Below are 22,706 nucleotides of genomic sequence, written 5' to 3'. Positions count from 1 at the left end.
AGAGATTCGCCGGAACAATCAGACAGACCAAGATAGTAAAATAATCGAATATATACCGTGTGTATTTAAATAACTGCTTTTCCTAAATACATATGTATGTAGTTATTTAAATATTACAAACAGACACTCCAATTTTATTACGTCTATAGATAAAACTAAGGTAAGGTGATAAACACATTAAGGTGAAATAGTTTGTTGTCTTCGATTATTGTAAATGGTAAACCCAGTAAAAGTGAGAGGCCATAAACGCCCCGCTGTTGCTCCAATAAATCTCGATAAATACGCATAAGTCATAATATCAGTCAGAATATGCAGATTTCGTCACGATATTTTCTTTAGTATATGATTACTAAGTATAAAAGCACAAGAAAACCTAGCCTTGCTTCCCGTTTTGAATGCGTGATCTTAAAAAAATGGTAACAATCAGATTTGGTTACATTTTTTGGTAAATAAAAATTATAGTACAGCGTAATAGGTATCTATTTATATATATAGATGTAAAGAATAAGCTAGAAACCCGTTAGGATTTCGCTATCCACTCAAGAAGGCTTAAGCGTGGAGTAATATTTCAATGTTCAACGGTTTTTGACAAAAGCGAATGGATTGAAAACCAATTCCGACGATGAAAAGACTTGTGGTCGTGGATAGACGTAATCTTCTTTCGTTAGCTCCAGGCGTTGGGATTAAATGTTCAGTCTTCACTGAAGATCTGGAGCGAGCGTTTAATGCTTGCCACGTAACTTACGGGCCGATGAGCTCTTAAAATATGTGCATACAATTCTCCTCTTGCGCTTTAACGCTTAAAGCTAAATGATTTAGTCATTGTATATTTTAAAATGTATCTTTGAAATAATCGACTATTCATTATTTGACAAACTAAATAACTACGAAACCAATTTCAGGATATACCAGGATTCTCATTTATTATCAGAAATTCGAGTTTAAAATTTAGCTCCGTGAAGGTAGTCTTCATTTTAATATTAAATATAAAAAGCTGAACAACTCAGTCTGGACAACCGGAATCAATTTAAAAAGTTCGTGAGGAATATATCTTGTAAGTTATGTAGATTAGTTTTTACATCCTCGATCATAAAATTTAATTTTTGGAATTACGTTTTTCGTGTTTGCGAAGGAATTGAAAATTTAGAAAATAATTTGGAAATTCACTGTATTATTAAATAATTTGACTTTAATAAAACTTATATACCTTTCTTTGTTTCCTATATTGTCAGCTCTTGCAAGAGTTTAAATTCGATACTTGAATGGACTGTTATGATTTCCGAAAATATTGTATGAATACGAGTAAGAAGTATATCAGTTCTGAATACAGTAAATGATTACAATTATTATTAGTCATTAATAATAATAAATTAGTCGGCACCGAAGTATATGCTGAAGAACAGTGGAAACATTATTCTAATCGAAGCAAATACTCTAAGGGCATCATACAACTATGGGTCCAAATGAGAATTTAAAATTTTCTATCAAATGACGCAGCAAAAAAAGTTTGTTTGTTGGTTTGAACTCGTACATTTCAGGATCTACAAGTGTAACTTGACATGAAAACCTTTGTATGTAAAAGCCCATTTATTTAGAAAGATTATAATAACTACGACTATCATGTCACACTCCATTCCACAGAGTATCAGGTTTTAATCGAGAAAAACAGCGGCTTTAATGCATACCGTTTATTTCATTTGCAATTGTCATTCCTTGTTCTTTATATCGATACATGAAATGCTTATAAACACAATTTATATAACATTTCTATTAACAGGGTCAGAGACAATAGCATTCGCTGCTAAACGGATTTATAACTGTTGTGGTTCGAAGGCTTGAAACCTTTCAAATGATAACTTGTCAGTTTATTTTGGAAACCTTGCCTTCACCTTCAATTGGCGTGGGCTGATCTTTTTAAATTAATGACTAAAGTATTTCTCAAATGAATTTATTAAAGCAAATACAAAAAAAAGATTCATCATAGAATCACATAAAAAACTTAGTATTTTTATTAATATAATTAATATTTATGTATATATGTAGTATTTTTTTATTATGGGCTAGCAGTGCCCGCGACTTTATGAGCGTTTGAATTTAAAAAGGATTTTTTGTAGTTTTATAGCCTTAGTTATACCTTGTAACATTAGCTATCTACCAGTGAAAGTCTAGACAGAGAGATATAAATTAAAACATATTTACATTTTGGTTTACCTACCACTTATACATACGCATACATTTAGTAAAAAGCGGTAATTTTGATATTACAAACAGACACTCCAATTTTATTATATGTATAGATCGTATCTCTAAAACTATAGCTTGGGCTATTGAGCTATTAGCCTACCTTTTTTGCCAGGTGAAGTGCAGTTGCTCTTGTTAGAAGGCGACTTAGTTTCCGCGGCAGCCATTTTCTCTTTCTCGGACGACATGCTCACACGCAAAGTCCCGTCGACGTCCGTCTTTACGCAACGGTTCCGCAGCTTTTCATTACTATTTCAAAAATATCCGTTAACACTTCTACCGACCACTCCCTTCGACCGTCCCATCGATACACTAATTTCGAAGGTAATGAACGCTGATTTGGTGATTTCTATGACTAATTATTTAAACATAATATAACCGATGTCCTATTGACATAAAACATAAAATGTTTTGTATGAGGATGTTTGTATTACCTGTTGAATGATAAATAAATAAAAAGTACGTTGTTTGATCGCGGCTTAGAATAATGTCTGGGTTTATTTCAATGTTTTTGAAGTTATGGGTATTCGAGTTCATGTGTCAATATTGGATCAATGCTTAATATTTTAAACGATTAAGTGTTTTGGCACTTTATCTTTATGTGTATAAAAACTAACTGCTATAAGTTAATAAATGTCACATTCAGATTGGTTGTAACATTTTAAAAATATGTACTATGAAAAGCTTAATTTTGAACTAAAATAAATCTTTATTTAAAATGAATTGGTATAATAAAGAAAGAAATACGTCCGACTAAACAGTAAAGGGAATACAAAAAGTTGAATTATTTTAATTCAGATTCCTTTAATTAAGGGTAACACGGATATCATTCCATTTTTGAAATCTATACTACATTCCTTGTTCGTTAAGTCATTTATACATCTGTAGTTGTATTCTCTGCTATTCCAAAGGTTAATTAAAAATGATCCACCTTCAGAGTTGTGAATTCTCACGGTTATTAACCTTGATATAATCTGCAGAGGCTGAATCTTTGATATTCCAAGCTTCTTATGCACACTTTCGCTTTCAACCGTCATAATAATTATAAATGTGTATAATAGTTAATTTTTGAACATTTGATAATACGTCCGTTAAATGTAAAATAATTTACAAAGCTCATTGTAACCGGAAACAAATCGGTAATAACCGTCGGATTTTGTCATATCGTAATTGTATTCAATTTATTGAAAATTTATAAAGAATAATATCAATGATTTAATGTATATGTTATAATGATTATAAATGTTGTCTAAAAATATGAAATATGTCTTAATGAATGTTTAACGCTATGCTATGACTTAATGAATATAAGAATGAAATGATTAATTTTTGATTTGTCTAGATATAGATGAAAATAAATTTAGTTTGTATTAACAGTTTTAGCTCGTGTAATACTACTGCAATTTAAAACAAACATGATAATGTAGGTAAATGAGGTAGTAGGAATAAAATTATTACTATAAGAAATAATATAATGACTGTCAATTAACGATATGGTTTTTAAGTTTCGAACATTAAAAGATGAAGCAAAATGTAACAGCCTCTTTGTTCGGGTTATGCGTACTTTATCTAATTTGATAAGGGTCGACTCTGCGGGCATGGCGCGTAAAAGTACTGGCTTCTGTCAATCATGACCCAATTTTTAGGATTATCTCGTGTCAATCGATGAATTGAATAAATTATGCTATAATCGATTTATATTTAGATTATATATATTGTTTATAAATTGCCTGTACTTATTTTATCACAGTATTTGATAACAAATTGTATTTTAAATTAAAAAAATACAAATAAAAGTTCATAGTAAAATATATATGTCTATATTTAAAATAAAGCGATTTTTTGTGAGAAAATGAATTAAAACAATGTTGTAGTGAATAGTTTAATGAATACAGAATGAGAGATGACTTAAAACGCAAACAATACACAATGAAAGTGATTTATATAAATATGACATGGTTTTAAATAAAAATAAAGATTCTATTTCGCAGAAGGCGCGAAAGCACGTATTCATATTTGGCTATGTGTGAGTAACGGCACAAGTTCCTCGGTAAACTCGAAATTGTTTAATACGCGAGATGAAATACCTGATCGTATATTTCGTTACAATATTTCGGAGCGAAAACTTAACATTCGCGATTTTAACTTTTTTCAGAAATGTCACGCCACTCAACACATAACCTGTCAATACGCACGAAATCCGTTACGTAAGCGAGCACGACTAACTGCACCTGCACGGGGCACAGCCAAGGGAGGGTAGCGGTCGGTGTGCGTGCGAGCGTCGCGGGCGCTCGGGCGCGTCGTGCGGGGCGCGATGAGCGCGCGGTGGTGGCGCGGGCAACCGGCTCGCCGAGCTCTCCCGGGCGGGATCGATGCGGGCGGCGGGCGGCGGCGGAGTGCTGCACCGGGAGGCTGCGCCGGCCCCCGGCCCCGGACCCCAGCCCCCTGGCCCCGCGCACGCGCAACCAGCTCATGCCCGCCGCCCGCCCGACGCCGCCGGACCGGACCGACGTTTCAATTCCCTCTCCACTGATTTACGATACTCTCGCTTAGGTCTGTTCTATTTTTTTATCTTAGTAGGCGCGCATTTCTTTTAATACGTTCTGTTTCGCACGAATATAGATCTGACGGCGACATTATGTACACATTAAAAAGCTTTTCTAATACTAATATATACTCTATTTACATATTAAATGCTTAAAACATAAAACTGTTTTTTGTAGCCTGATATGCTTAACTGAGGTTTTATCACTAAAAAAGCTTTATTCTAATTAGTTTATATCTTAAATATTATTCAAATTAATGATAAACTTTGTTATATCCTACAATATTTACGCGTTGAACTTCTTACTAAGATGCTTCGTTTTACTAAATTTTAACATTAGCAATTCAATTTTGCTCAGGTATTAAAATAAGTTGTTTTTATATCTTGCTGTTCGGTTATTATAGATTCGCGTAGTGAAGCCTGCGGCGATAAAGGCCACGGTTTTCCGTAGACCGGTGCCAAATGCCAGTTCTCACGATGCGAGCGACAACGGCGAAGCTGTCGGGCCGTATTAAGGGCTGCCATTGTCTAAAGCTTGGGCCTGCGCTTGTCAGGAATTAAATCACATCCGCAGAAGTTTACACTGAGTAGATTTTTAATTTCTTGTTTATAGAAAGACGTTGTACTCCGAGACGGAACATAATGTCAACACGACTTTTTATTACTTGTGTTATTTATTATTTGGTTCTAAATGTTTAACTTTAAAGTCTATAGATTTCCTTTTGCTAGGTCTTCTCACTTTAAAAATGTTTAGAGAGTTAAACGTGTATAAATTGGGGGGTCGTACCCCACCCTGGGTGAGATAAATAATTCATCATCATTTTTTTTAAGATATCGGTGGTAATGAGCAGGAGGCTCACCTGATGGAAAGTGACTACCACCGCCCATGGACATCTGCAGCACCAGTTTTCTTGAAGTTTCCCATGTCGTATCGGTTCGGAAAAACCGCCGGCGAAAGCTGGTTCCACAAAGTGGTTGTGCGAGGCTGTATATATGTATAATTACTGAAATTGTTTTATTTTTACACTAAGCAATATATATAATATTGTTTTATACGATTTATTAATATCGGATACTCGATCATACATGTAGCTTTATTGACAGCAAATAATTAATTACATGGAACTGTAAAAACATATACACCGAGTTTAATGTTGTCTTAAATTTTCGCGATGATTACAAATTTAAATAAAACTATTTATAACGGATGAATCGCGTATATTAATTATTTTTAAACATCCCGACGTTTCCAGCACTTTGCAGTGTTCGTGGTCACGGGCAGACGACACCGAGTTTAAGCCTGGTGTACAAACATTAAATGATTAAATGTTTGATTGTTGATTAAGTTATTGTTTGAATAAGATATCATGCTTGATGGAATACATAGCATTAACATAAACTATCCTTCTATAAATTAATGATTATGTTGATCTTTGGTAGTCATCTACACAACTGACTTTCCTAATTAATTTGTATGTTTCCCAATCTTTAATACATTCTACTGGAAACTCGTAAAATAGCTACGTTTTTTCTTACTAACTTAATAGTCAAATATAACACAAATGAAAAACAAGCCGAAGGTATACATTATGTAAAACATTCAATATTTAATTAATTGAATATTAGTAAAATATTTATATTAGTTTAATTAATTCAATTTGTTTAAATTTGTAATGGATTGGATGGAATAGGTTGGTTTTATACTACTTAGTACTAAAATGTATACAATGTATTTTGAATAGTATATTCTTTATGGTAATAATTAAATCTTTGAAACGAAATATAATCATAACATTAGTTAAATATGTTACGAAAAATATTTATGAATAACTAGCCGTACCCGCGATTTCGTACACGTTTGAATTTAACACGAATTCGAAAATAAAAGAATCCCAAATTACTCATTACATCAGCTATCTGCCAGTGAGAGTTTCGTCAATATCAGTACTGCCATTCCAGAGATTTTTTTTATGATATTGTTTGACGGACGAGCATATGGGCCACCTAATGGTAAGTGGTCATCATCACCGATAGACAATGACGCTGTAAGAAATATCAACTATTCCTTACATCGTCAATGTGCCACCAACCTTGTGAACTAAGATGTCATGTCCTTTGTGCCTGTAGTTATACTGGCTCACTCACCCTTCAAACCGGAACACAACAATACTGAGTACTGTTATTTGGCGTTAGAATAACTGATGAGTGGGTGGTACCTACCCAGACAGGCTTGCACAAAGCCCTACCTACCACCAAGTGAAATAAAGAGATTAGCCGGAACTAATGGACAGACAGACAAAAGCGTTCATTTCAATATTACAAACTTACACTCCAATTTTATTATATGTATCGATTGTACTTGCAAACGTTCTATGCGAATTAAGTAACGAATACACATATACATAGATATGGTTAAATCAAGTCAATAGATATTCCAAGTGCACTCTTTGATTCTTCTTCCGATAATTTATGTTAATAAAAGTACACATTAATTTTGTTCCTCAACTGAAAAACGACGAAACTGCAATGCATAATATATAAGAAAAAGGACGTTTTGGAGAAGAGCTTATATGAAAGTAATGATAAATTTGATGTAGTGTTATAAATGTTGAGCTATGTCAAGGTATTAAAATATTCTATCTAGCTAACATGCAATGGCAGATTTACATCAGATCTTTCATCACAGACTTCATTAGTAGGGTCTAAACCATCATTTAAACATCTCTCTCCTCTAAATGTAAGCGTAACACTTTTTTATATTAATTTAGAGCTTTTCACGTTTTCAGGAAAAAAATAGTTATCTATAGTAAAAGTATAAATGTGAAAGTAGCTGTGTCTGTCTGTTTCTCTTTCACCAAACCAGTGCATCGAATTTGATTAAATTTGGTATGAAACAAACTTGAGCTCCAAGAAAGGACATAGGCTACTTTTTTGCCTAACACATGACAACCGAACAAACTCCTAAATAATAATAATAAATAAATAAATATGAGACAACATCACATACATTACTTTGATCCCAATGTAAGTAGCTAAAGCACTTGTGTTATGGAAATCAGAAGTAACGACGGTACCACAAACACCCAGACCCAAGACAACATAGAAAACTAATGATAATCTACATTGACTCGGCCGGGAATCGAACCCGGGACCTCGGAGTGGCGTACCCATGAAAACCGGTGTACACACCACTCGACCACGGAGGTCGTCAATAATAAATGCGAGGCAACTATTAGTATTTCTATAATTTGAAGAATATATTTCATACTTTTTTTATTTTTCTATTATTATTGTACGTGGAAAGTACTATATAAATAAAATTAGCTCAAAAGAGGTACACAAGCCTAAAGTTTATTACATAGATGCGAGGCAACTTTTGCTTCATAAATTAGAGGCGTAAGAAGCATAATATTTTGGGAAGTTTTAGGGTGTATCTCCTTCAGCACGCCGGGACAATTGCCTATATACGAATTTTTGTAGCTTAAATTTTCAGGCAAAGTCTCGACGGGCAGTATTTATTTATTCAACGAGGCGTTTATTAACCGGTCACAGTATTGTTGCCGCTGTAAACGTGACTATCGTTAGAGAGATGTGAAAAATTGCCCTCGTGGGATTTGCTCTACAGCGACTATTAACTAGTGACAATTTTAGTGACATTATTCATTATTTCAGCGATTAAAATGAGTGAATCTTAACCGACGATTAGGGGTTCAAATCTTACCTCTGAATTTTCATCGCTTAATTCGTTAATTCATCTTACGTCATCGTGATGAAGCCTAAAAATGTCAGATGGAATGATATGTTGGTAGAATGAGCTAGTGTAATTACAGTCACAAGGGACGTAACGTATTAGTTCCCAAGATTGATGAGATTTTGTAGTGTGGCATGTCTATTGGTAGTGGTGACCCTGACCACTTACTATCAGGTATAATTTGATAGTTAGCCCAACTATATGCATCTACCGAATCGAAGCTTGGTGGAATATGCTGGGTAGCTTCACCTCAAAAAGACATAATAACCCAGCTTATTTATTCAGATAATTTTTTTATTTGGTCCTTACCTGAATTCGAGATCGAAACTTTATGATGTGATGCCGTAAAAGGAGGTAGCTCCTTGACCAACGACGCTGTCAAACTAATAAATTATGCTAATCAATCAAAATGAGTATTAACAATGTAAACTCTTTAAACGTAATTAAATCTTATCATGTTTATAATATGTAATTCGATTTAGCGTTTTTGTGAATAATCGTCTACACGTTACCGTATAAGTGTTACCTGGGCGGTAATTCTCTGACCTTGAAATAATCCAACTTCAAGAAATAGGAATTCAACTGATGTTGTAAATGTATCTTACGCTTTTTTAAAATTAAACATACCAATCATCGTGAAATTTCTCTTACTTACTATCAGGGGTATCAAAAAGGACTTGGTACTTAGCATGCGCTGCCCTTTTCACGAGCATTTATATAATTCAATTATTTTTTTAAATGTAATCTACAAGCCGCGTAATTACTTATTGAACACAAAAGCGTCTCGTGGTAAAATGTGTCTTTGATTTGTAATCGATTTACAGTTCGGCCCACACACTTAATTAAAGGTTTTTGGTAATATAAATCATCCGTGCCAGAATAAAGGACTTATTTTAAAACATTATCATGAAATTTGTTAAACATAATAATTAAATAATCATTGAAATGATTACGACGAATATACGTTGAGTTATCGTATTAATTGAAACCTTTGTTATACTTTATGACTTGTTATATTAAACCAGTGAAAACAATAACATTAATAAATAAATTTATGATTATACATTGCTGTGTTAATAGCTGAAATATTATAATGTACTTATTCTGTTTATTTTAAATAAAATGGTTGAAACAAAAGACAATAAATTATCAGCCAACTATTTTTGAATAGGGCTTTACGTTTATCTAATTCTTTAAAAAGGTATTATATTATGTTCTTTATTATGTTAAAAAAAAAACCAAAAGCAATTTTAATAATACTAATTCATTCATGCATTAGTATTACAATGCAGTGTAATTATATAAAGTATTTTTATACAAGCAATTTATGTTTTTATATGATAGAGTACTTACTAAATTTTGTTGTTCGTTACAATTTAAATTCCGAACGTTAAAGTCGGAACGAAATTGTCTTTACATTGATTTAACGATTAGGATTCTAAGTTCCTATTCACAGCTCCAATAAAGTATAAATTGGTTTTACTTAATACTTGCGAATTCAGATTAGCAAACATAATTTATATAGAAAGAAATATCTTAATCATCTAAACTATTTGGCCGAACGGAAATCAAAAATGTAACCATAAACGATAGAGGCACGCCCGTTGTCACTGTGCCAGACTTTTGCTAAGCATTCACTTACCAAGATTTGCGTTACTTTATAAAATTCTCCGCAACAGAACGCATAATATTATTTTCATAATAGAGCATTAAAATCTATCTTAAATGAAATATTATGAGTACACTTTTCACTGTTCAACTGATTAGTAGGTACAGTCAGAGTAAGAAAACCTTCGTCAGTTTTCAAATTTATTCCTCTATCAAGTCTTAAACTCTTAGCACCTTTTGAATCTAAACATCAAAACATTTCGACGCAATATGTCATTTTCGATCGGTAAAGCAGATTAGCGCTCATACTGAGCACACGAAAATATATAAGACGAACCTTTTCTTTCCCCGACTGTACATGTATTTATAGTATTTGCAGTATTCCTTATTTGTTTTACTCATAATAAAGCCTTTGTGCGCTAATTCTAAGAAGTTAATTGGCTTTAACCTTTGTTTGTAACAAATACGCTTTTCTTTAATTAAATCTTTCTTACTAGAGTCGTCTATACTATTTTTATTTTTAAATGTTCCGGTTTTAAGTTCATCCTGATGGTTGTCAATTCCTTGGCGATGGGTATCTGTAATTTCCGGAAATGAATATCGAGAAAACCTCGACCCGTAACGTGAGTGTAACCAAAACGTTTAGTAATAAAAATATTATACATTCAATGTGTTTCCGTATGACAACAACCTAAAAAAACACCATCATATTAAGTGACTTTTTGTTTGAACAAGTAACAGTTATGCATACATATGAATGTTCATGTATGAACATCTATTGAAACTTTAACGGAGACCCATTACATTATATTATGCAATCGCTGGTCATATCATTGTCAATTCAGACAGATTAAAAAACATCCTTGTCTATGCTCATTATTGAAACCTGTGAAAATGTATATGAATTGACTGAACGGTATTATTTAATTTAATTTAAATATACTTTATTGTATACCACAAATAAAAAATAAAACAGAAATCTTAAAAATGGTCATGGGTACGCCACTCCGAGGTCCCGGGTTCGATTCCCGGCCAAGTCGACGAAGAAAAAGTTCATTAGTTTTCTATGTTGTCTTAGGTTTAGGTGCACAGGTGCTTTAGCTACTTACATTGGGATCAGAGTAATGTATGTGATGTTGTCGAATATTTAAAAAAAAGCAAAATATTGTTGGTATTTAATTTTTCTATCACATCTAATGAAAATATAAAGCCTGAGACCGTGTTCTGTATTCAACAGAAAGAGAAAACATATCCCGTATTCGATAAAAAATTAATGAGGCGTCCCTGTGTTAGAGCATATTCCTATACTGAGCTCGTGTAGTGTATAATAATAGGTAGTGAGTGGAAATGTAGGTTTTATTTTTTACACTAGTATCAGGGGAAATTATGAGGACACGGTGGAGGGGAGGCTATCGAATCCAACGCGGCATTCGCTTCGCTGCTTAAGTGTGTAGTTAGGGTTTTCACTTTGCAGAATTAAGTTAATTCGTATTATCTCTTAAAGAGTCTGTTACATATTCAGTTCGAGTTTTATCGTAATATATCTGATGAATGCATGCACATAGTGTTGAATAAAATCTTATTTTCACGCCTGAAAACTCTTTGTGGACCTAACCTGACAATGACTTTTTCTTCTCTATAACTTTTAAAAGTTATAGAGAAGAAAGAGAATAAAAATCATTTGTCATTAATATAACGGTACGTGTAATTAATATGTTAGTTCATATAAAGTTATTCACACAAAATACTAAGAAGGTAATATATGATCTTCACGTATCGGTATAATAAATAAATATTACGACCCTAATGATTTTATATGTAAGGGTAATATAATCTTTTACGTAGTGTCTTTCGAATGTGTGGCAACCTTTTTAACAGGATCATTATTATTTTCTCTGAGGAAAATTGGTAAGGAGATATTTTCGGCTACATAATTGCGTGGCTTTGACTAAAATAACAACACATTTGGCGAAGTAGACGAAAATAGGTCATGCGAACCTAGGTATAGACTAAGGGCTGACCTAGTTTTTAGATGAGCAAAATAAAAACGATAGATAAAGGGTGATTCCAGCTTTTGTTTTAGGAAAGCTTTTGAAAGATCGACCTTGAAGCAAACAATGTCCTCAGTTTGTCTTTTTAATCTTTTGTTTAAGAGGTCTTTAGAGGTCTAATTGTTGAGAAAATAGTCTTAGGAGATATTTGCCGATCGTGGCTCGTGATCCTACATTCCGATGTTTATTTTTATAATAAAAATTATAATAATATTTTTAACAATACATATTTAATTTCCAACAGTGTATCGAAATAGTTATAGAGGCTGTTCAATATTAAATAATGTTTCTAGTGAAGCGACCTCGTTCCTAAAGTCGTAAAAAATAATATCGATGCTAAGTTTCGAAGTCGAGTTCTTAACAAGGGTTACTTCAATTAACGTAGTTTGTGGTAATATTAGTTTCAGAATGAATGTTAATAGATTTTTATTATATTTTTAATAGGTTTTAAGTTTTTATTTTTATAGAGCAGGTAAGTCGGCCAGAATATTTCGTATTGTATTACAGTATTTTTTGTCGATCTTTTGATAGAACCTACATTCCGAATCGGTAGCAGATTTTGATCAATTCTTAAACTTTGATCATTTTTTATACTGATTTTTATATTTAATTTTTAATTGCGTTTATAAAAATAGACGTATATAAATACTCTGTTTGTTTATTTTTAGAAAATATAAAATTAAATAAATTTATCCCACTTAAAAAAAAACAATCTTTGTTCGACATAGATGTATTCCACTTGTTTATTGATCGTCAAAAATGTATTGGTAACCTTTTAGAAAAGAATTAAAACTTCCGATAGAGACATAGCTGATGTTTTAGCGCAAATCAGATTATTAGAATTAGATTACAGTATATTTATAAGATATAGCGTAAAAAAATCAAAAAAAACATTCCATATAAATTAAATATAAATAAGACGGTTGCACGTCTTTTATAAATATCAATTTAAAACAATCTTCCATAAGGTTTAGTTGCCAAAAATACAAACTGCATACTGACGATTTTACGTTTCTCATCCGGCCGATTCTTATCAAAGCCGTTCGGGAATCGCCATCAATAACTTTGCTATCGAAATGTAAATTACTGACTCCGTAACGAACCTCTGGTGATCGGCGTCCCCCTATTGTGACCTAAATGTCACCAGTCGACATTATTTCAAAAGCATTTCTCGTCTCTTATAATCCCATTGTCTTTTGAATTCGTGTCATAAATTAGCTCTCGTATTTGTGTCGTTTTTATTATAATTTGTGTTATTCGTGTTCATTTGTTTTTTTAAGGAACTTGAGAGGTTTCCTCGGCTTTTCTTTTTAAAATCTCAATTCCGATCTGGCTAATGTTACCATAAAAATTAAATTTAAAACCTTTTGGGAGTAAATTATAATTTGATATATAATTTGATATTTTAACTAAACTACATAAATTATGCATATTATACAAAAGATTTCGTAGAACATCACCACGATTTGGTACAGATTTTAAGTACATATTTCTATAAAAATGCAAGGTAAATAATTGCAATTTATATTATAATCAAAACATAAACATTGTGTACAATTGTTAAATACACATACACTAATGCAATAAACACTAACAGTAACATGTCGGAAGCCATGGATTACGAGTTTGTATAAGTACGTATTCCTCTCCCAACGGCTTCCTAAGTTGGGATTAAGTAATCGTGATTGTGTTGACGTATTAAGATTATTCAAGGTCATGTGTTATTTTTATGTATTTATTTTTGTTTATATGTTTATTTCTTATTATGAGCCGACATGGCCCAGTGGTTAGAAATTCATGTGCTTAATTTGTCTTTATAATTTATCTCGTGCTCGGCGGTGAAAAAAATCATCGTGAGAAACCTGCAGGTGTGTAATTTCATTGCAATTCCGCCACATGTGCATTTCACCAACCCGCATTGGAACAGCTAGGTGGAATATGTTCCAAGCCCTCTCCTTGATGGGAGAGGAGGCCATTAGCCCAGCAGTGAGAAATTTACAGGCTGTTGGCTCTATGCAGACACGGTCATAAAAAGAGGTTTTATGATAGTAATAGGGCTTAAAATACATTTACTGAATTTATTTTAAACAAGGTAACATCTTAAATGAGAATCCAAGGGATTACTTTAAGTTGATTTCCTTATTAGACTTATAATAAGTTGTAGAAAAAATTACTAGGTGATTAAATTGTCAGCATGTAATATGATTAACAATTTGTTAGTTAAAAACCGTTAATTAGCGATACAGTCAAATACAAGTTTTGGCGTGGAGCCAGTGAAATGTCACCGGTAAGCAAAGGCAAGGCATTAGTAGACAGGTGTAAAATGTCTAATGACTACAAACTGTAACGACTACACTCGCTGTAGGTATATGAACTATAAACGGTTTGTGTACTATGTTTAGTTTCGGACGGCAAGTTTTAGCAAATATTAACATTTTGCCGACAAATTCGCCAAATATTTAGCCGTACGAAGCTTAATTAAGTAGTTAATCGTTCATTCTATGATACTTAATATAAATAAACAAATGAATATCTTGATTTATACAACTTATATATTACTAGCGGCCAGTCTAGCTTCGTACGGGTGGGTAGGCATACATAAGTTTTTTTTATATATTTAACTTTTATGAATATATTCATTTTGTTGTTGTTTTATTAAATATATTGAAATATCTTTACTATCTGGTCAAGCCCGCGGGGTATGGCTGGATGCAGGCCGCTACTCACCGGTCAAGGTGAAAGTCATTGGGAGAGGCCTATGTTCAGTGGATGTCTTACGGCTGACATGTTGATGATGATGATGATCTTTATTATTGTGATGAAAACGTTTAACAATTTTCGTTCTATTTCAACTTATTTACACATAACCTTAAAAAATTATATACCTAAATCTTGATCACTCTACTAGTGAAAATCGCATGAAACATTTTTCAGTAGTTTTAAAGTTTATCGCGAACATACAGACTGAGAGACGCGAACTTTGTTTTATAATACGTAGTGATGTACATAAGACAATTCAATACTATATACATATATACATAATACAAGTGATATATTCGATACATATAGATAGTGAATAATATATCAAAATTGTAACGATTTTCTCTTTTAAATATTTTTTAAAGTCGTCGGTTTAATCTGGGTCATGATGTAAAATGTTCTACATTTTGATTTCATCTGAAACCATTGTTGTCTAACCTAAAAGGTTACGCTTTGCAAAATAAGAATATTCGCAGAACATTAAAAAAACCGATTTCACTTAAAATATAGTCCATTAAGGAATAGCATTTTTCTGTCGCTTCTTCTATTGTAATAAAAAATGAACTCACAGACATGTGATTATATTTGGTGTATGTTTATATAATATTCACGTAAGGGTGAAATTCGAGGTGTAGTTATAGAGGCATTTTGTAGGTGTCTTGGGAAATAACGCTCGCATCCTAACCGGAGATTATCAGATCGGTGTACGTACATAGGAAATGCCGGATATTCAGATATCGAATGTGTTATCATTAATTATAAGTAACATAATGACCAAGGTTACGAAAAAACACGATTTCATTTGAGTTTAATGTAATATGGTGTTTGCTGTTTTAGATTGAAACAAACTTCAACATTACAACGTTAGAAGCAATTGAGAAAGTTAAGGAACAAATGAAACACCCCCATCTACTTTTACACGGGGGAAATGACTATAAAATTGACTTTTCTCTCACTCCATCAGTTTATATTTACTTATAAGCGGTGAATGATTTAAGACGTACACTATTAGGTTTGTAATTATCATTAACGCTTTACGCATTACGAAAAATCTTGTAGCGCTGGAAGCGGATTACTTATCAAAACGCAAATGTCTTCTATTTACCAAAAACGATAAACGACCTTTATTATCTACAAGTTTCTATATATTATAAAAGTAAAGTAACAGCCTGTAAATTTCCCACAGCTGGCATAAGGCCTCCTCTTCCATTAAGGAGAGGGTTTGGAACATATTTGACCACGCTGTTCCAATGCGGGTTAGTGGAATGCACATGTGGCAGAATTTCGATGAAATTAGACACATGTAGGTTTTCTCACGACGTTTTCTTTATTCGAATTATAAACACCAATTAAGCACCTATATATAGTGGTGCTTGAAGGGGCTTCAACCCGCAATCATCAGTTAAGATGCACGCGTTCTAACCACTGGGCCATCGCAGCTCATAAAAAATATTTTACAAGGGACAGGGCTTTATGCTAACTGGAGTAGGTACCATCTACTCATTATATATGTATGTTACCGTCTAGCGGCTATATCTAGTATTGTTGTGTTACAGTTGACTGTGAGGTGTCTAGTAGAACTACAGCCACAAGGGACATCGCATCTCAGCTCCCAAGGTTGGTGACGAAAAGTGATGTAATGAATCTCTAAAATTTCTTACGTTAATTAAAGCATATCATATCTGTTACATATTGTTGTATATCATTATGATAAATGTGCCTAAGAAGCAATTTTCTGATATGAACTCCGTGATCGATGACGTTTATACATTGGGAATTAAAAATAATTCTGTCGTCCGTGGAATACAAAGATATATCGAAATTATATCAGACTTCATTAAACGAAGCCATACATATATGCTTTGTGTAATTAAATACTGATTCTCTCGTGAGTCGAGATGGCCCAGTGGTTGGAACGTGTGCATCTTAACCGATGATTGCGGCTTCAAACCCAGGCAAGCACCGCTGATTCATGTGCTTAATTTGTCTTTATAATTCATCTCGTGCTCAGCGGTGAAGGAAAACATCGTTAGGAAACCTGCATGTGACAAATTTCATGGAAATGCTGCCACATGTGTATTTCACCAACCCGCATTGGAACAGCGTGGAGGAATATGTTCCAAATCTTCTCCTCAAAGGGAGAGGAGACCTTTAGCCCAGCAGTGGAAATTTACAGGCTGTTGTTGTTGTTGTCGCTCGTATTATCATAATTTTACTTTCGAAAGAAGTATATTTAAAGATTTAATTAAATGACTTGTAAATATAATTTAATTCATCTTTAAAATGACTTAAAAAAACATTCAAACTTAAATGAAAATTAATTACTTATTTTATTATATGCATTTTATACGACGTAATATATATTCTTGCGATAAGACCTGACTATTTTAACTGTAATCTCCCAGCGCTTTAAAGTAATATTCGTTTAGTTTTAATAGATATGAAAATAAGATTTTAATGTTTTCTTCTCTTTTAAATGGAATCAAACGGAGTACGCGGTATAGTACTTCTTACAATTTATTCCCATTTAAATAAGCATATGTGTAAACAATTCAAAAATCATATTTCCACTCCGCTCATAAATGACATACAAAAATACACTCATATTGAAATGATACGTCAATAGTTTTCCCATTCTCTGTTCGAGTTATAAAATAAAAAAAAATGTAAACTAATTAAAACTTGGTGTGTAAAACTCGTAACGTTGTAAACACGTGTATTTTAGTGGCAGAGTTATTTTTAGCTCGTCACAAGTAGCTAACGTTCGCTCGTCACACAAAACAAAAGGTAATTTCAAATTCCGTACTTACGAAGCTCAATAACGTCGTCCTCGAAAGTCTGCCGCTTATCGCTACGAGTCTGCGGGAAATATTACTGACATTACCGTAGTAACGCGATTTGTTGTAAACGACGTCTACCTACAATTTTTACTTCTTAGAAATAGCAATGACTTCTGCGTATATCGTTGTTTATTTTAAATTACTTTTAATAAAACTGCTATCACATTATCTCGATCACGTAAAAAATATTAAAAGGTGAAGTAAACTTTTTTTTAATTCGTAGTATCTAGAGCCGAAAAGGCTCAGTGGTTAGAACGCGTGCAGCTTAACCGATGATTGCGGGTTCAATTGCAGGCAAGCACCACTGAATATTCATCTGTTTGCTGTTCTAGTTTTTTGTTGTTGTTGTTATTGTATGCTTCTGTACTACCATATTAAAGAATATAATAGTACATAAGCATGGTACATAATAAACATCACTAAATGTACATACCGCTTTTTTCTTCCTACTACCTGTATGCTGACGATCTCCAGATTTACATGCACACAAGCTTAGAAGATCTGCCTAGTATGATAGGTACCATAAATAAAGACCTCGAACGTATCAACAGATGGAGCAGAGAGTTTGGTTTGCAGGTTAACCCATCCAAATCGCAAGCTATAATTATCGGAAGTCAACAGCTCAGTTCGCGGATTAATTACTCGAATGTGCCGCAAATTACTTTTGCTGGTGTCATTATCCCCTACAGTAAATTGTCAAGAACTTGGGTATAATATTTGATAAATTTCTGTCATGGGATCCACAGATATGTGAAGTTAGCAGGAAAATATTTTCATCCATCGGTTCCCTACGAAGGTTGCGTAATTTCCTTCCTTTTCCTACTAAAGTTGTTCTTGCACGATCTCTTCTTCATCCTATCCTTGATTACGCCGACACCTGCTATCTAGACTTAAGGGAGGATCAGCTGAATAAACTTGAGCGTCTACAAAACCTCTATATTCGATTCATATTTGGTCTTCGCAAGTATGACCACGTCTCTGAGTTTCGTGAAGGGCTCAAGTGGCTTCCCATACGCCTTCGCAGGAGCACGCACATACTATCTCTTCTATATTCAATATTATTTAGTCCTATTCTCCCTTCGTATTTGAAAGAAAACTTTGAATTTCTCTGTGACTCCCACAATCGATCGCTTCGTTCCAGTGAACGTCTTACACTGAAAATTCGCAGTCACTCCACTACTACTACTACTACTACTTACAGCAAGTCCATTTGTATTGAAGCAGCACGCTTGTGGAATACCCTTCCGGTTCACATTAGACAAGCGAAATCACTTGAATCTTTTAAAATTAAGGTTAAGCAATACTATTTAGGACTTTAAGTGTTCTGTCAATTACATTGCTACTAGCTATTCATATGTATTTGTATTCGACTGTACTGTACATAAGTTTATGTCATGCTGTCTATATCTGTATGTATGTATGTATGTATGTATGTATGTATGTATGTATGTATGTATGCATGTATGTATGTATGTATGTATGTATGTATGTATGTATGTATGTATGTATGTATGTATGTATGTATGTATGTATGTATGTATGTATGTATGTATGTATGTATGTATGTATGTATGTATGTATGTATGTATGTATGTATGTATGTATGTATGTATGTATGTATGTATGTATGTATGTATGTATGTAAGTATGTATGTATGTATGTATGTATGTATGTATGTATGTATGTATGTATGTATGTATGTATGTATGTATGTATGTATGTATGTATGTATGTATGTATGTATGTATGTATGTATGTATGTATGTATGTATGTATTTTTGTATGTATGTATATTTATATGTTTTGATATATATTTAGGTTTAGTTAGTTACATTTCAGATATCTCTAATCACGTTGATAATGGTATCCAGGTTGACACGATTTATACTGATTTTAGTAGTGCTTTTGACAAGGTTGATCACACTATCCTATTGCAGAAACTAAAACATTACGGAATACATGGGGATTTACTGCGTTGGTTAGAGTCTTACTTGAAAAATAGATTACAACAAGTAGTTATAAACGGTTTCAAGTCTCAACCATTTGTAGCGCATTCTGGTGTCCCGCAAGGTTCCCATCTCGGTCCCATATTATTTTTATTTTTTATAAACGATATCGAGAACTACATTTGTCATAGTGAATACTCAATTTTCGCTGACGATTTAAAGTTATACAGGCCAATTAAAACTATTCACGATGCAGAACTTCTGCAACGCGATTTAAATTCCGTACAACAGTGGTGCTATAACAATAAAATGATACTTAATGCAAATAAATGTCAGTATATCAGATTCACTAAAAACAGAAACATCATTTCATGTAACTATACTATTAACAATAAAGAATTAGCGGAAGTTGAAGAGGTCCGAGATTTGGGGGTAGTTATTGACAAAAAATTACAGTTCGGTAAACATATAAACAAAATTTTAGAAAAATCCTTGAAACTCGTTGGTTTTATTAAAAGAACATGTCATGACTTTAAAAATATTCAAGCTATTATAACGTTGTATCGTTCCCTGATTCGTAGTGTTTTAGAATATGCATCACCAGTTTGGAGTCCAAGTTACAAAATTTATAAAAGTCGCCTTGAAAAAATTCAACAGTGTTTTACAAGATTTTTAGCATATAAAGACAGGCGCTGTCCATATCGAGCAGACTATATGACACGTTTAAAATACTTTAAGCTAGATACATTGGAGAAACGACGGTCTCTGAACGATTTATTGTTTTTACACAAGCTCATTCACAACTCCATAGACTCTCCAAGGCTACTTTCTCAAATAAATTTATATGTTCCGAAAACCATTCCTCGATATCCAATTAAAAGCACCTTCGCCATTCCTAGATATCGCACAAATGTTGGAAAATTTTCGCCATTAATTCGTTGTATGAGATCCTACAATGAACTTGACTCCCATGTCATCGACATATACGAACTAAGTAGTGATAGTTTTAAGAAAAATTTAAATACTGTTTTAGTTAGTAATTAATATTTAATATTTAAAAATATTAGTGTTATTGGTAAGTCAAATAATTATAATATCCTTTTTGTTATCAAAGATTGTTTGTTATCCTATTGTATTGATATTTTTTTGCTTAAAGTTTATTCTCACAGATTTTATTAAATGTTTGAGTGTAGTGTTTAGTTACCTTTGTTAACATGTAAGTTGTAAAATGTAAAATGTAAATACCTGTAATGGTGTATCACACTGTACAAGTTTTCTTTTGTTGTTTTTCCTAAATATGATTTGTGAATATGCCGATGGTATTTCTAAAGCAATAAATAAATAAATAAATAAATAAATTTGTGTAGTGTATCTACCTTGTCTAGTGTAATAATTTGTGTATAAATATAATTCCATGTAGTATTTAACCCTGTGCTGTACATCCGCTTTCCGCTTTTTCACATTAACTCCTCCACGCTGTTTGTCTGGAAGAAATCGCTTTTAAGCGATAAGACCGCCTGTTGTACATTTCTTCTTTTTATATATTGTGTTATTGAATGTAAAATTTATTTTTTAATGTGTGTGTACAATAAAGAGTCTTTATTATTATTATTATACCGCATATGCGTTACTTAAGGAATGTATACACAGAGAAGCAATTTTTGAAAATGGAGCTCTTAGGTAACTAAATCAGGGATGAAAGTTTCATCTAATGTTACAAATATGGTAACCATTGCTTAAGATGCTGATTATCAGTAAAAATTCATCATCTAAGCTGGTGATGGTGGTCAAGTAGTTTGAATTTTGGAATATGTACATATTCTTTTGTTTAATATTTAAAGGAAGCGTTTACAGATCTTGAAAATTCACCTTAGGCAGCTAAAATCGGGGATGAAAGTTTATATGGAAATTAATAATATTTTTTCCATATTAGAAATACGGGTACTACGTTTTTAATTAGTGATCGACAGAATTTTCTGATACGATATTTCATCGAATATGTAAATACAAGAGTGTCAATTATTTTTTGCTACATATGCTGTGGTCTCCTATAATTGAGATGTGCTCCTTGTGTAACCCTTATACTATTTTATTTTGAATGTGTACTTAGTATGTATCCTTTGTTGGAAACTCATAAATAAAATAAATAAATTCAAAGCAATATAAATTTGAACTTGCGGTCTATGAAAATGATTTACGTGTTTCATTTACTGATCCATTTTGTCGTACAATTCTGCAAGACAAACGCTAAGATTAAAACTCGTTAGAAGGGGTAATTTCCTTTGTGGAGTGACGACATGTAATGTTCCTCCGCATAATAAGTTTGCCGGCGAAATGTTCGCTATCCTTCATCATGAAAAATTTTTCGAAGACACGAAGCGAAATGGTACACATGCGGCTTGGGACAAAAGCTCTTTATTTTAACTAAATTGTGTTTTAAGGAATTCGAAAATGAGGTCAAATTCACACCCATAATCATATCATAATTTTTTCTAAAGTAATGTCTGCCAATGTTTTTTTTATTTTATTTTTTAATATAAATAATATACCAAATATACTAAATTTAAATTCGACTCAATGGATATTTTATTTATAAGTAAAAAACTTTGTAAACGATTAACAGGCTTATTGGTCAAATTAAAAATATCTGGTCAATTATAATTTAAATATCGAATAAGAAATAAAAATGTCATTAAAACTCATTGTCATTGACGAAGTAAAAACTGCTTTGTTAAATAATTAGAATCATAAATCAAATTTTATTCGTTTTTTACGATTGCCTGTACTCAAAACGACGCAGTAAAGACGTAAATTATAATTTTATGAACACTGTATTTAAAGCCAGCAGCCTATGATTACTACGTTTAAATTTAAATTATACCAAAAATTTTGTACGTGATGTGTTTTAATTGAAGCCGATATATAGTGAAGTTGGAATTCGCTTATTATTCGAATTGGAACAT

General features: G+C 32.7%; 1 protein-coding gene across 8 annotated transcripts in view; it reads right to left on the bottom strand.

Annotated features, from left to right (window-relative positions):
- The window catches only part of LOC124539311 (solute carrier family 12 member 4), a 448,925-nt gene that overhangs the window by 45,232 nt on the left and 380,987 nt on the right, over positions 1-22,706 (bottom strand). Inside the window, exons 1-2 of one of the 8 annotated variants that reach the window (XM_047119191.1) lie at positions 4,473-4,640; positions 2,345-2,490 (exon numbers count right to left, since the gene is read on the bottom strand). The exons of the other annotated variants lie outside the window; for them this stretch is intronic. Coding sequence (XP_046975147.1) covers positions 2,345-2,429 — 85 coding nt within the window. The 5' untranslated portion in view covers positions 2,430-2,490; positions 4,473-4,640. Of the gene's footprint in view, positions 1-2,344; positions 2,491-4,472; positions 4,641-22,706 lie in introns of those variants that run through there. 8 annotated transcript variants of the gene reach the window in all.

The sequence above is a fragment of the Vanessa cardui genome, chromosome 1 (genome assembly GCF_905220365.1).
Source record: "Vanessa cardui chromosome 1, ilVanCard2.1, whole genome shotgun sequence".
In the NCBI taxonomy this organism is placed as follows: domain Eukaryota; kingdom Metazoa; phylum Arthropoda; class Insecta; order Lepidoptera; family Nymphalidae; genus Vanessa; species Vanessa cardui.
This window is presented reverse-complemented; position numbering and strand designations above follow the sequence as displayed.